This window comes from Erpetoichthys calabaricus, chromosome 6 (assembly GCF_900747795.2).
Source record: "Erpetoichthys calabaricus chromosome 6, fErpCal1.3, whole genome shotgun sequence".
NCBI classification, from domain to species: Eukaryota; Metazoa; Chordata; class Cladistia; order Polypteriformes; family Polypteridae; genus Erpetoichthys; species Erpetoichthys calabaricus.
The window spans coordinates 2,834,176-2,847,496 of NC_041399.2; the positions used below are offsets into that span (position 1 = coordinate 2,834,176).

General features: G+C 44.1%; 1 protein-coding gene across 1 annotated transcript in view; it reads left to right on the forward strand.

Annotated features, from left to right (window-relative positions):
- The window catches only part of trdmt1 (tRNA aspartic acid methyltransferase 1), a 127,354-nt gene that overhangs the window by 27,308 nt on the left and 86,725 nt on the right, over window positions 1-13,321 (forward strand). The window contains exon 2 of the mRNA XM_028803363.2: window positions 9,426-9,535. Within this exon, the coding sequence (XP_028659196.2) occupies window positions 9,426-9,535 (110 nt within the window). The remainder of the gene's footprint in view (window positions 1-9,425; window positions 9,536-13,321) is intronic.

Genomic DNA, 13,321 nt, shown 5'->3' on the forward strand with positions numbered 1-13,321 from the left:
TTCAGTAATTCCATTCAAAAAGTGAAACTTGTATATTAGATTCATTCATTACACACAGACTGATGTATTTCAAATGTTTATTTCTTTTAATGTTGATGATTATAACTGACAACTAATGAAAGTCCCAAATTCAGTATCTTGGAAAATTAGAATATCAATTAAGACCAATGCAAAAAAAAGGATTTTTAGAAATGTTGGCCATCTGAAAGGTATGAACATGAACAGTATGAGCATGTACAGCACTCAATATTTAGTTGGACCTCCTTTGGCCTGGATTACTGCAGCAATGCGGCGTGGCATGGAGTCGATCAGTCTGTGGCACTGCTCAGGTGTTATGAGAGCCCATGTTGCTCTGATAGTGGCCTTCAGCTCTTCTGAATTGTTGGGTCTGGCTTTGTGGATTTAGATCAGGTTTTTTTCTTTAATTTGCTTCAACATTCCGGTTGATTTTGCGACTTCTCTCATTGCACTGAGTATCAGAGTTCGCTTGTGGTACTGATTTATTTGCGCGAATCCAAGAGAGAGGCTGTGGGCTAAGGGGCGGGGCCATCCTCACTCATGCGCCAGCCTCCATTCGAGTCGCTCTACCTCTTGCTATGTGTTGGAGCGTACCTTGCCTACGTTTAGCTAGCGGTACCTGTTTGTTCAGCAGACGTTATCATCTGGAGATTGTTAAGGAGTAACGTTTGATGTTTTTAAGAGCGAGATGATATCACAGCTTCGTGTGTTTTAGAGAGTAGCTGCTCATAGGCAGATATATCACGACCGCATGCTTTTCTCCCCATGCGGGGGACGCTCTCCCATCAGAGCTGAACACGATCAGATACAGTGGCGACGTTTGACGTTCGAGAGTACCTACCTTCTGCTTGGTCTGAATTACATTTCTTTAAATTCTTCTATTGATTTTTAAAGTTTGTCCTGTTTCACTACTACTTGGGCTGAGCAGTGGGGGGACAGCTCTTTGGGATAAGAACAACAGCAGCAGCAACATTTCTTTGTAAAGCATATTTTTATTCAAACAGTGGAGCTTTACAACATTTCAAAAAAGAGAAACATCTAAAGAAAAATAAGTTAAAGTTAGATCAGAATAATAATGCATACATAGTATACAAAAACAAACCGTGCACCCTTGCATAAGGTAGGTGTACAGTATAATTAAGAGAGTCCTTAAATATAGAACTGGTAAAGATAAGGTCAAGTGGCCAGGATGGACAGAAGAAAGACATACCAAAAAAAAAAAAAAATCAATCTTAAGGGGTCCTGAAAGACCACCTGGCCACATCCCCCCACTGGGAATGCTGCCTAACATAAATATTTTTAGGTCGTTTGTTATTCTTGTTTTTTTAAGGCTTTGTCATGGAGGATTTGACGCAGTGGGTCTCACAGCAAGTTGGCCAATCAAGATGGTTTGAATAAATTAACCAAAACTTACTGCCCGCTAGTGGTCCTTACTGTTGATTCAGGACTTTAAACCTCAATAAAGACAGTTATGTATACTCAGCATTCTTAATTATGGGGTGCATTGATAAAGGAGATGAGACAAAGGAGAGTAGTTTGGGTGGACTTGCCATCAGCAAAACCAAGGAACTGCTTATGGACTTTCACCACACCTAAGAGCCTCTACATCTGGTCACTATTCAGGGAGTGGATTTAGTGGTGGTCCACTCTTACTAGTACTTGGGGGTCCACATTATTGACAGGTTGAACTGGCCTCATAACACAAAGGAACTAGAGAAGAAATGGCAGAGCAGGCCCTTTTTTAAAAAAAAAACTGCTTTCCTTCAATGTGTTTAGAAGGGTCCTTTCATCTGATTGGCCAGCCCAGCACTGACTCAGCTGTACAGCAGCCAATAGGGAGAGGCAGCTTGTTGGCGGACTCTGACTGTGTTTGGCTTGACTGACTGCTTTTCTGCTATCTGGCTGTGGTTCTACAATTAACTGATGTACAGATGGTGGAAATGGTGACATCCTTCACATCGTCTACAACTCTGTGATGGCCAGTGTGGGTGTACTGGGCTGGTAACATCACTTCAGGAGAGGCCCACCAAATCAACAAGGCAGGCTCAGTAATGGGACCCCCTGAAGGTAGTGGTGGGGTAGAGAATGAAGACCACACTGAGTGCCATAATGAACAATGCTGCACATCCTCTCTGTGACACAAAAACACTGAGGACTTTCACTCAACAAATCATTTAACAGAAGCGGTCAAGAAACACCACTGGGGGTCCGTTATATTATTGGCAATACAGTACACCCATATAGCGCCTCACTGGAGCAGGGGCTGCTGAGTCAGAAGTTTATATTTCTTTTTAATTTTCTCCCTTTTCATTCATTACAGTGAATATTTGAGAGGGGTTTGTTGCTTGTCATAGAATAATTATAGAGTTATATTATTAGATTATCTTTTATATTTATATAAAATTATATACAGTATATATTTAAATTTTATATATCATTAACTAGTATCTATCTATCTATCTATCTATCTATCTATCTATCTATCTATCTATCTATCTATCTATCTATCTATCTATCTATCTATCTATCTATCTATGCATTTCATAAGTTTCAAATGCTTTTATTGACAATGACATGAAGTTTATCTTTATTATTATTATTATTATTATCTTGATATTTTGTTCCCTGAGCCACTTAGTCCTCACTTTTGCCTACTGGCCTGGTGCTCTGTCATGTTGGCCACCAAACTGTTCTTGGATGGTTGGGAGAAGTTGCTCTCAGAGGATGTTTGGTCCCATTCTTCATTCAGGGCTGTGTTCTCAGGCTAAATTTTGGCTGAGAAGCAACCCCACGTGACATGAATGGTCTCAGGATGCTTTACTGTTGGCCTGACACAGGACTGATGGTAGCGCCGCTCTTCTTCTCTTTTTTTTCTGGATGCCTCAAACAATCGGAAAGGGGATTCCATCCATCCATCCAGTATCCAACCCGCTATATCCTAACTACAGGGTCACAGGGGTCTGCTGGAGCTAATCCCAGCCAACACAGGGCGCAAGGCAGGAAACAAACCCCGGGCAGGGCGCCAGCCCACCACAGGGCACACACACCAAGCACACACTAGGGACAATTTTGGATCACCAATGCACCTAATCTGCATGTCTTTGGACTGTGGGAGGAAACAGGAGTACCCGGAGGAAACCCACGCAGACACAGGGAGAACATGCAAACTCTACGCAGGGAGGACCCAGGAATGGAAATGAGATTCATCAGAGAAAATGACTTGACCCCAGCAGTCCAATCCCAGAATATCAGTCTGTCCCTGATATTTTTCTTGGTTTCTTTGCTGCCCTTCTTGACACCCACCAGGCCTCCCTCTCTGTGTGTACAGATGCACTCCCACCTGCCTGCTGCCATTCCTGAGCCAGCTCTGCCTTGGTGGTCCCCCAAACCCGAGCCATGAATAAAGATTGGGACCAAAATATCCTCCTAGAGCAACTTCTCTCAACCATCCAAGAACAGTTTGGTGACCAACATGATGCAGCACCGGGCCAGTAGGCAAAAGTGAGGACTAAGTGGCTCACAGAACAAAAAATCAACATTTTGGGGCCCATTGAGATGTTGTGGTCAATCCTCAAGAGGCGGGTGGACAAACAAAAACGCACCAATTCTGACAAACTCCAAGCATTGATTCTGCAAGAATGGGCTGCTGCCATCAGTCAGAATTTGGCCCAGAAGTTGATTGACAGACAGCCTGCCAGGGTGAACTGCAGAGGTCTTGAAAAAGAAAGAAGGGCCAACACTGCAAATCTGGACTCTGTGCCACATAAACTTCATGTCATTGTCAATAAAAGCCTTTGAAACTTCTGAACTGCTTGTAATTCTACTTCAGTACACCATAGAAACATCTGACACAAAGATCTAAAAACACTGAAGCAGCAGTCTTGGTGAAAACCAACACTTGGGTCCTGCTCCAAACTTTGGGCCGCGACTGTCCAACTTGGTAAGTTTTTGAGCCCACTGCGTGTTTTTTGGCCCTGGCATTTCTAACGCGTCCCAGGCTGTTGTCGGCTGTGCTTTGAATATGAGTCCAGGGCCATGAGGAAGCAGTGCTGTTATCTCCTGTGTTTTAGCCATGGGACGCTCGGCTCCACTTTTACAGACGGTGATGTGATTTTTGAGGCCCCTCATTTAGACCTGGTGAGAGTTTTTCTTTTCTTTGTTCTCCCATTCAGATTTATCTTTTGACAGATTTTATGGATGTGTGATGCCCTGTGTGGCTCAATTGTAAAGCATTAAATTCACGTGAATGACGGGCTTGATGATGTCGAGCTGAACCCGTCTGGATGTGCTGCCTGCTTTGAAGCTGCCGCGTGTCTGGATTTTGCATGCTCACCCCTGGCGTTTGTCCTCTTGATTTGGAAGTTGCTTTGGGTTGCAGTGTTCTACATTGGAGCTCAAATGAGACACAGGGAAGTGCTTTCGTTGTGACTCAGCCAGCCGCAGCGAGCTGGCTTTGGGGCAGCTTGACAAATTTATCTCGGCCGTCGCCCACTTCCTCTTTCAGTCGCGCGCCTTTGGTTGGCTTGTCTTTTTTTTTTTTTCTTTCTTTCTTCGTGTTCTTTACAAGCTTGCAGCACATTTGGCCGGTGGCTTCACTCAGAAGTCTGTTTTCCAGAAAAGGCGGGTTGCAGGCTAACGCGGTGCTCCTAGCAGACATCTGGTTGTGATTTTCTGTTCATCAGCAGCCAGGATGCTTGAGAGAGTTGTTTGAGACTTTGGAGAGCTTCACTGTGTGTTCCCACTGCATTTGGACTTTGAACCCTTGGAGAATTTAGCAACGTGGTGGACTTTGTCGTCATATGTACAGGCAGCCTCCTTCAGGATAATTTTACTTTGATATTTGGGTTTTTAAATTTAGTTTCTGGGGATATTGGGAGAAGGGTGCTAAGGATAGAGCTGCCAGGCAAGAGGAGAAGAGGAAGACCTAAAAGAAGGTTTATGGATGTGTTGAGAGAGGACATGCAGGTGACGGGTGTTAGTCCGGGTTTATACTTCACGTGATGTGACGCCTACTCCAGTGGATGCTACTGCTACACAAGCGTTGTACTGTTTATACCTGCACACGTACTTTACGTAAATCTGGAAGATTCCACCAGGGGGCAGTGTGAGATATCATCACGGTGAGAAAATGTTCGGCTTTGCTGTGTTGTGAGTTGCCTGACACATCCATTAAATTCCTAGGACACCTTGCCACGATATCTCTGATGATCTCAGGGATGTGCCCATTCCAGCAAGCATTGGGCGCAAGGCAGAAACGATCCCTGGACGGGGCATCAGCTCATCGGCAGGTGAACACAAACACACACACACTAGCGTCATTTTAGATTAGATTATTTATTTATAAAAGCACATTTTAATAAACAGAGGGTGCGGCAAAGTGCCCTACAAAGAAGCGTTAAAACAAACACAATGCAAACAGTCATGCAGATGCAGATTAATAAAACAACCAATTATAACATCCGCCGCAATCCCATCATACACAGTGAAAAGCGGAAGAAAACAAGTAGGTCTTAAGCTGACTTATCAAAACCTTGATAGACGATGAAGACCTGACATGAAAAGGCAAGTCTTTCCAAATCCGAGGAATAACAACTGATCTCCCCTCGACTTCAGCCTGAGATCTTGGAACTACAAGGAGAAGTTGTCCAGATTTTACCCTCACCTGATCCCCAAACCTGCATGTCTTTGGAAGGAAATCGGCGCCCACTGTGGAAACCCATCAGGAGAACATGCAGCAGCACTACTGCTCCTCCACCGTGTGTAATTACTAACAGTATTCATTATTTAAGTGAAGTTAACGACTTATCTGTAAAATGTGACATACGTACTTTAATGCATTTTTCATCGTGAAAGTGATATCAAGTAGAAATCTAAGGATTCTGAATTAGAACATTAGAACACTCTAGACAAGAACAGGCCATTCAACCCAACAAAGCTCACCAGTCCTCTCCACTTATTTTTTTCTAAACTAACATCAAGTCGAGTTTTGAAAGTCCCTAATGTCTTGCTGTCCACCACACTACTTGGTCTCTTATTCCAAGTGTCTGTCGTACTTTGTGTAAAGAAAAACTTCCTAATGTTTGTACGAAATTCACCCTCAACAAGTTTCCAGCAGAGTCCCCGTGTTCTTGATAAACTCATTTTAAAGTCACCGTCTCCATCCATTGGACTAAATCCCTTCATAGTTTTAAACACTTCAGTCAGGTCTCCTCTTCATCTCTGTAAAGGCTCAGCTCTTTTCATCTTTCCTCATAACTCATCCCCTGTAGCCCCTGAATCAGCCTAGTTGCTCATCTCTGGACCTTCTCTTGTGCTGCTATGTCTTTATGGAGACCAAAACTGCACCCAGGACTCCGGATGAGGCCTCACCAGAATGTTATAAAGCTTGAGAAGAACCTCCTGTGACTTGTACTCCACACATCAAGGCGCTATATAACCTGACATTCTGTTAACCTTCTTCATGGCTCCTGAACAGAGTCTGACTGTTGATAGCTTAGAGTCCGCTACGACTCCTAAATCCTTCTCATAAGGTGGACTCTTGATTTTCTGACCGCCCATTGTGTATTTAAACTTCATATTTTTACTTCCTATGTGTAATTCTTTACATTTATTGGCATTCATTTTCATCTGCCAAAAATCTGCCCAAGCCTGTCTGCTGTCAAAGTCCTTCTGTAATGATATAGCGGATTCCAAATTATCTGCTAATCCACCTTTCTTGGTATCATCTGCAAACTTAACCAGCTTGTTACTTGTATTCCTATCTAAATCATTTTTATTTATTAAAAACAGCAGCAGCCCCAGCACTGCCCCCTGCTGGTCACCACTCTTAACATCGGCCAGTTCTGATGAGGTTCCTCACACCCTCATCACCCTCTGCTTCCTGTGTCTGAGCCAATTCTGCCCCCATCTACACCCCACACCCTGAACTGACACTTCTTTTAGTTTGTTGCCCACCCTCTCATGTGGCACATTATCAAATGCTTTCTGAAAGTCCACATCAATAATCTCATCTCCTCCACTCTGGTTGTATCCTTTTGTTTCCTCCTCATAGAATTCCAGCCTGTTAGTAAAACACGACCTCCCTCTTCTGACCCCACGCTGACTGTCCTGTCCTTGCCAGGTGTTGCTCAATCTTATCCTTAATAATTCCTTCCATTAATTTTCCTGTGATGTTTCATGTTAAGCTTACTGGCCTGTAGTTGCTTGGCTCTGCTCTGTCATCCTTTTTATATAACGTGATGATATTTGTCATTCTCCAGCCCTTCAGAATCTCTCCAGTGTGCAGTGACTTCCTATAAATATGCGTCAAGGGTTTCTATCTGCCCTCACTAACCTCCTTAAGAACTCTGTGGTACATATTTCCTGGTCCTGGTGAATTGTTTGATTTCATCTTATTTATTCTGAGCAGCACTTCTCCCTCTACAATTTCCAAATCCCTCAGTACCTCCTTAGTAGTCCCTGTTACTGCTCTGAGGTTATCTGTAAGTTTAATGCATGCACTCTTTCACTGTCTGTGTCTTTAAATCTCCCTTTACTATTCCTGATGCACTTCACGTCCTCCTTGACTGTTCTCTTACTATTTATTGGTTTATTTATAACTATTTATAGGTGGAGTGGTGGCTCTGAGGCTAGGGATCTGCACTGGCAATCGGAAGGTTGCCAGTTCGAATCCCATAAATGCCAATAGGGACTCTGCTCTGTTGGGCCCTTGAGCAAGGCTCTTAACCTGCAATTGCTGAGCGCTTTGAGTAGTGAGAAAAGCGCTATATACAGTATATGCAAAGAATTATTATTATTATTTAAAGAATCTCTTATGGTCGTCTTTCGCCTTATCTGCTATTTTCCTCCCCAACTGTCTTTTAACCTTCCTGATATCCTTCTTAATGGTTGCCCTCATGTCCTCATACACTCTATGATTCACTTTGTAGTTTTTAGTCTTATGTACCTTTATAAAGCAGTTTTTTCCTTTGCAACTTCTTTTTTAAATCTTTATTAATCCAGTATGGAGTTTTTTAAAATGTCCTATTAATTCCAAATGTAGGTCTTTATCTGTCCTATATAAATGTGAAGAGAGCTGGAATATCCTAAATGTGACATGTTCTGTGTGTCGATTGCTGCTGTCAGGTCAGGAGGACGCCCCAGAAGCAGGTAGCGATTAACAACTTGTTTGGTGTTAAGATGACATTTACGATGGTCTGCTTCAATGGTAAAGGAAACTACGAGATTAAAGAGGACATTTTGAGATTTAAGCTGAAATTTCCACTTTAATCGCAAAATAGACCTTTTCCTTAATTTTTGTCTCAGTGGCTCACATACGCCGCCGTACTTTTTGATGTGAAGGTGCAATAAAAAAAAAAAAACGGCACAGGAGATGTCATGTGAGACTTTTAAAATGTATCGTGTCATTACGATGGGGAATATGCGACATTTGAATATAAAAGCACCGCGAATGCATTTGTATGTCAGCATTTTGCTTCACCACATCGAACCGTTCATCAAACATCGAAGCGCACACATGGATCACAAAGCGGCTTTCTGTCACATGTCGATAGTAAACAGAGACTCTGACGTCACATTCCAACTTTTATCACACTGCGCCCCCCCCCGCCCCCGACTTTTCACTGGTACTGCAACTCGCACACGTGTCGCATTCATTTCTGAAGACCTGATCAGAGGACGCGTCAAATGAACGCTGGCAGCCATGATGTGTGCGCGTGCACATACGCGTACGCATTCTGAGTGTGAAGTATAAACGAGCCCTAACAGAGCCAGATGATGAGGACAGGAAGAGATGGAAAAAGATGATCCGCTGTGGTGATCCCTAACGGGAGCAGCCAAAAGAAGAAGAATAATTTGGATTCTAAATTTGAAAGATACATGTATTTAATGGTAGATTATAACTCCACAATAAGAAAGTGACTGATGAAAAATGGGGTTGATGGGAAGGCAGCAACATGGAAACCTCTGCTCTCTGTGAGGAACATCAATGCAAAAGAAACACTGGAATGATCTGCAAGGCTGCTGGTCCTGATAGCATTACTGTGCTGGACAACCGTTGTAGGTCTTCACTAACATCTTCATTCTGTCTCTGGCCCAGGCTGGCTGTCCGTTGCCTCTCCATTAATCTTGAACGACACTCACCCCCATCATCACCAGTCTGGTTCTGGGGGGCTGCAGTCGCTGCTAGCCGTGCCCCATCTGGTGGGCTGTTCTCGCCAGTAATGACTCCTCCTTCCAGGATACCCAGGGTTTAATGCTGATTGGACCGGAAAGGGGCGGGGTCAAATGGGGTGGCTTCTTGAGATGAGAGGGTTAGTGGCAGCGCCCCCTGTCGTCTCTCGACTGGGTGTCTTACAAGTTAATCTTGAATGGAATTGAATGATTTTTTAATTTTTATTCTCTTTTAGCTTCGGGCCTTTCAGCAGAAGTCGTTGCAGCGGTGGATGTGAACACCACAGCCAATGAAGTTTACAAGCATAATTTTCCAGATGTGTATCTGTGGCCTAAAACTATCGAGGTACGTTATTTGTACTCAAGTTTTCCTGCTGCCTTTTTCTGCAGACATTTGTCGTCCCCCCCCACCACCAGTTCATTCTTTTACTCCTTCATTTTCCACGGTTGGCCTTTGCCCTTTGAGGTCCCTTCTGCACAGTTTCATGTGTCACGTCTGTCCAGCCGTCAGATCAAAGCAGCAGGGCAGATGAACACAACACCTGTCAGCGTGCCAAGGACCTGGCATGGGGACCCAGTCCGGGTCTTCAAAATTCTCAAAAGGCATATGGAGAGAAAAGGAGAATAAGAAAGTGTTTTGTATTCTGTAAATAATCACTCTGAGATCTCTTTAATAAACTTCGTCGGTTGTCCTGATAAGGAAGCTCTCCCCACAGCACCCCACTTTTATTGGCCTCCCGTGAGGACGCTGGCTGGCCGGGCGTCACCTTCATTGTTTTTGTTAGTAATGAGTGGATTAGGCTCTGCACTGGCCACATTGCACAAGCGCTGCTCTGCCTGCGTGCTTACTGTATGAAACTCGGAAAGTTCTGGAATGAGCCGGAATGCTTGCTGTGTGACGTAAGGCCCGTGGCCTGAAAAGTTGAACCTTCCGAAGGCTGAACAATTAGCCTTTTGATTGGAGAAGTGGACGTGTCGCAGAAAGGCTTAGACTTGACCTCATTTCGGGAAACTCTGTTTATCACTTATTCATCGCAATGCCATCCAGCTGTTTCATCTTCTTTCAGCCAAAAAAGGCGAGGAAAAGGAGGAAAAAATAACTTAAAGCTTTTCCTTTTTAAAATTCAGAAAATATTCAGACCTCTTCGCTTTTTTCAGCTTATTGTGCTGTAGATTTAGTTTTAAATGGATACATTTGCCATTTTTGCCTGTCAGTCTACACTCAGCATCCCATAATGAGAAAGGAAACGGTTTATTAAAAATCAAAAACTGTAAACTCTCCTTCATAGACGCATTCACATCCTGTGCAGTGGGACCCCATACTGTGCTTAGGGACGTCCCGTTTGTTTTAATTCTCCTCGTTATGTCACTGGAGTCCACCTGTGACAAATTAAATTGAATGGACATCCTGTAGGAAGACACACGTGAACCTGCGTAGAAGAACATACGACATGTGACAAGCGAGAGGAAGACCATTGGCCCGTTTGTTTAGCTAATAGCTGAGCTGTCCCAGTTTCTCATCCTGACACTTCTTAAAGCTTCTCAAGGTTTCTGCTTCAACTCCATGACTTGGCAGCTTGTCTCAGTTGTCTCAACAACTCTTTGTGTCAAGACCTGCTTCTGGTCTCAGTCCTAAAAGTACTTCCCTTAACTGCTGCCGCTGTTCTCAAATATGCGACACAAACAGGTGGGCAGAACTTGATTTGTGCCACCGAAGATTTGGCTTTTTACAGAAGACAGATAGATAGATATAAAAGGTGATATATGATTGATTGATTGATAGATGGATAGATAAAAGTGAAAGGCACTATATGATAGATAGATAGATAGATAGATAGATAGATAGATAGATAGATAGATAGATAGATACTTTATTAATCCCAAGGGGAACTTCCCATACTCCAGCAGCAGCATACTGGGCTCTCCCTTAAGGATAGGGTGAGAAGCTCAGTCATCCGGGAGGGGCTCAGAGTAGAGCCGCTGCTCCTCCGCATCGAGAGAAGTCAGATGAGGTGGCTCGGGCATCTGATCAGGATGCCTCCTGGACGTCTCCCTGGTGAGGTGTTCCGGGCACGTCCAACCGGGAGGAGGCCCCGGGGAAGACCCAGGACACGCTGGAGGGACTATGTCTCCCGGCTGGCCTGGGAACGCCTTGGGATTCTCCCGGAAGAGCTAGAAGAAGTGGCCGGGGAGAGGGAAGTCTGGGCATCTCTGCTCAAGCTGCTGCCCTCGCGACCCGATCTCGGATAAGCGGAAGAGGGTGGATGGATGGATGGCAGCGCAGTTACCAATTTCTTTCTTTCACCACTTTGACAACTTTTAATTTAAAACCAGCTTCGTATTTTCTTCTGATTGAACGCTCCATCGTAGATAAGGGATGCTCTCATGATCGAGGCGTATGAGGGTGTGAGATACACAAAGCAGTGCAAACGTCGCTTTGGAATAGTTGGGGTATTACTGTGTCGTCACATAGGCACAACACACTGTGGTTACTCTCTCAGGTGGGTGTTAGCATGTCGTAATCTCCTGGACCAATAGCGTGAGTTTTCCGGATTCGATTTATACGACCGACATTATAAAATACCGGAAATTAAACGGTAAAATCAAGTCCCGACTTATAGGACTTAAATGTGAGTATATACTGTATGGTAGTTAGCCTGATTAATTTTAGCTCCAAAAATCTTCCATAGCCTGTGTTGCAGTATCCCACCCATCATGCCTTTAGTGTTTGTATTTGAAACACATTATTTTCTACCTGAAATTTAAATATTAACTAATTGAAAGACTGACGCAGAGCTAGTGAGATGTAGAGCTTAAGACGTCCACCCTAAGAGATCCTGCTCAACTGACTGGCCTTAGCAATTACAGGTGAACCCAAGTTGTAATTTCCAAATGAACTAAACATTCAGAGCCGAGTGAAAAAGCAGATTGTCTACCCCAGTAGAATTGTGGCCGGGTATCTGGACCTGAAAAACAAAGGCCAAATGTCACCTTGTCACCTTTTACACATGCGAGTCATTGCAGGAATTTACCAGTGAACTGCCAGGTCAAGGGTCACGAACCGAGCATAGCTGGAGTCTGACATCCCAAAAGGCTCCACCTGGCAGTCTGTCAAATCAAGGCCTCTGATAATTCAATGGAATTTAACTGTGACCACAGCCAGAGAGACCTGCCGAGTGAAGCAGACAAGATGTCAGGAAGGCCTCACAGTGACAGACCCGGCCGTTGATTAACTCTACTGGTTGTATTGGTTCACAGCAGTAAATTTCTGTGACAGGGAGGTTAGCAGATTAGCGGCAAGTGAGATGTCAAAGTGCATCCACAGAGGATTATCTCGTTGATTAGCTGACCATCCGTCCTTCCAGTTACCTTAACCTAATTATCCAGGGCCGGGTCACAGGGCAGCTGGGGCGACCCCAGCAATCTTAGTCATAGATTAATCAGAAATGAGCAAAAAGGGACGAAAAAATGACAATTAAATGTTAGCCACAGATGGAACCCTGATGTAAACATAACACTCTGGACTTTTCTGTTGTACTGTGTTGTCCTTGATTGACCAAAGTGTTTTAGTTGCGGCCTCACCAGTGAGTTTAACCTTCTCAGTCTTGTACTGTACACATCAGGGCGCTATGTGACCTAACATTTTGTTAACCTTTGTGGTCACTTCTTTAGATTACTCTCAAAAGGGGTACTTTGAAGTTTCAAACTTCATATTGCGTATTGAAATTGACATTGATCAGCTAAGTGTAATTCCTAACCTTCACCTGCCTCAATCTGCCCAAGCCCGTGTTCTTTCCGTGTCCCTTTATGTAACGATTTGGCTGATTCTACTTTGTCTAGTTCAGCGTCAGCCGCTAACCTTAACCATCTTGCTGTTCATGTTCTCATTCAGATGGCCACCGTCCGGTCCAGGTCAGGTCAGGTTGGCCAGCATGCACTGGTACGGCACCCACCACACGATGAAACAGCTCAGGAACCTGGTTGGCAATCCCCTGAAGCAGACACACGGTCCAGTACCTGCCTCCAGAAATGACTCCCCTATCTGCTACAGCCAGGTGTTAGGTAGACATTCCCTAACCCTGGTCCAGCCACTTGGGTCTTCAACAATGAGGATCTTGTGAGCTGATCATCC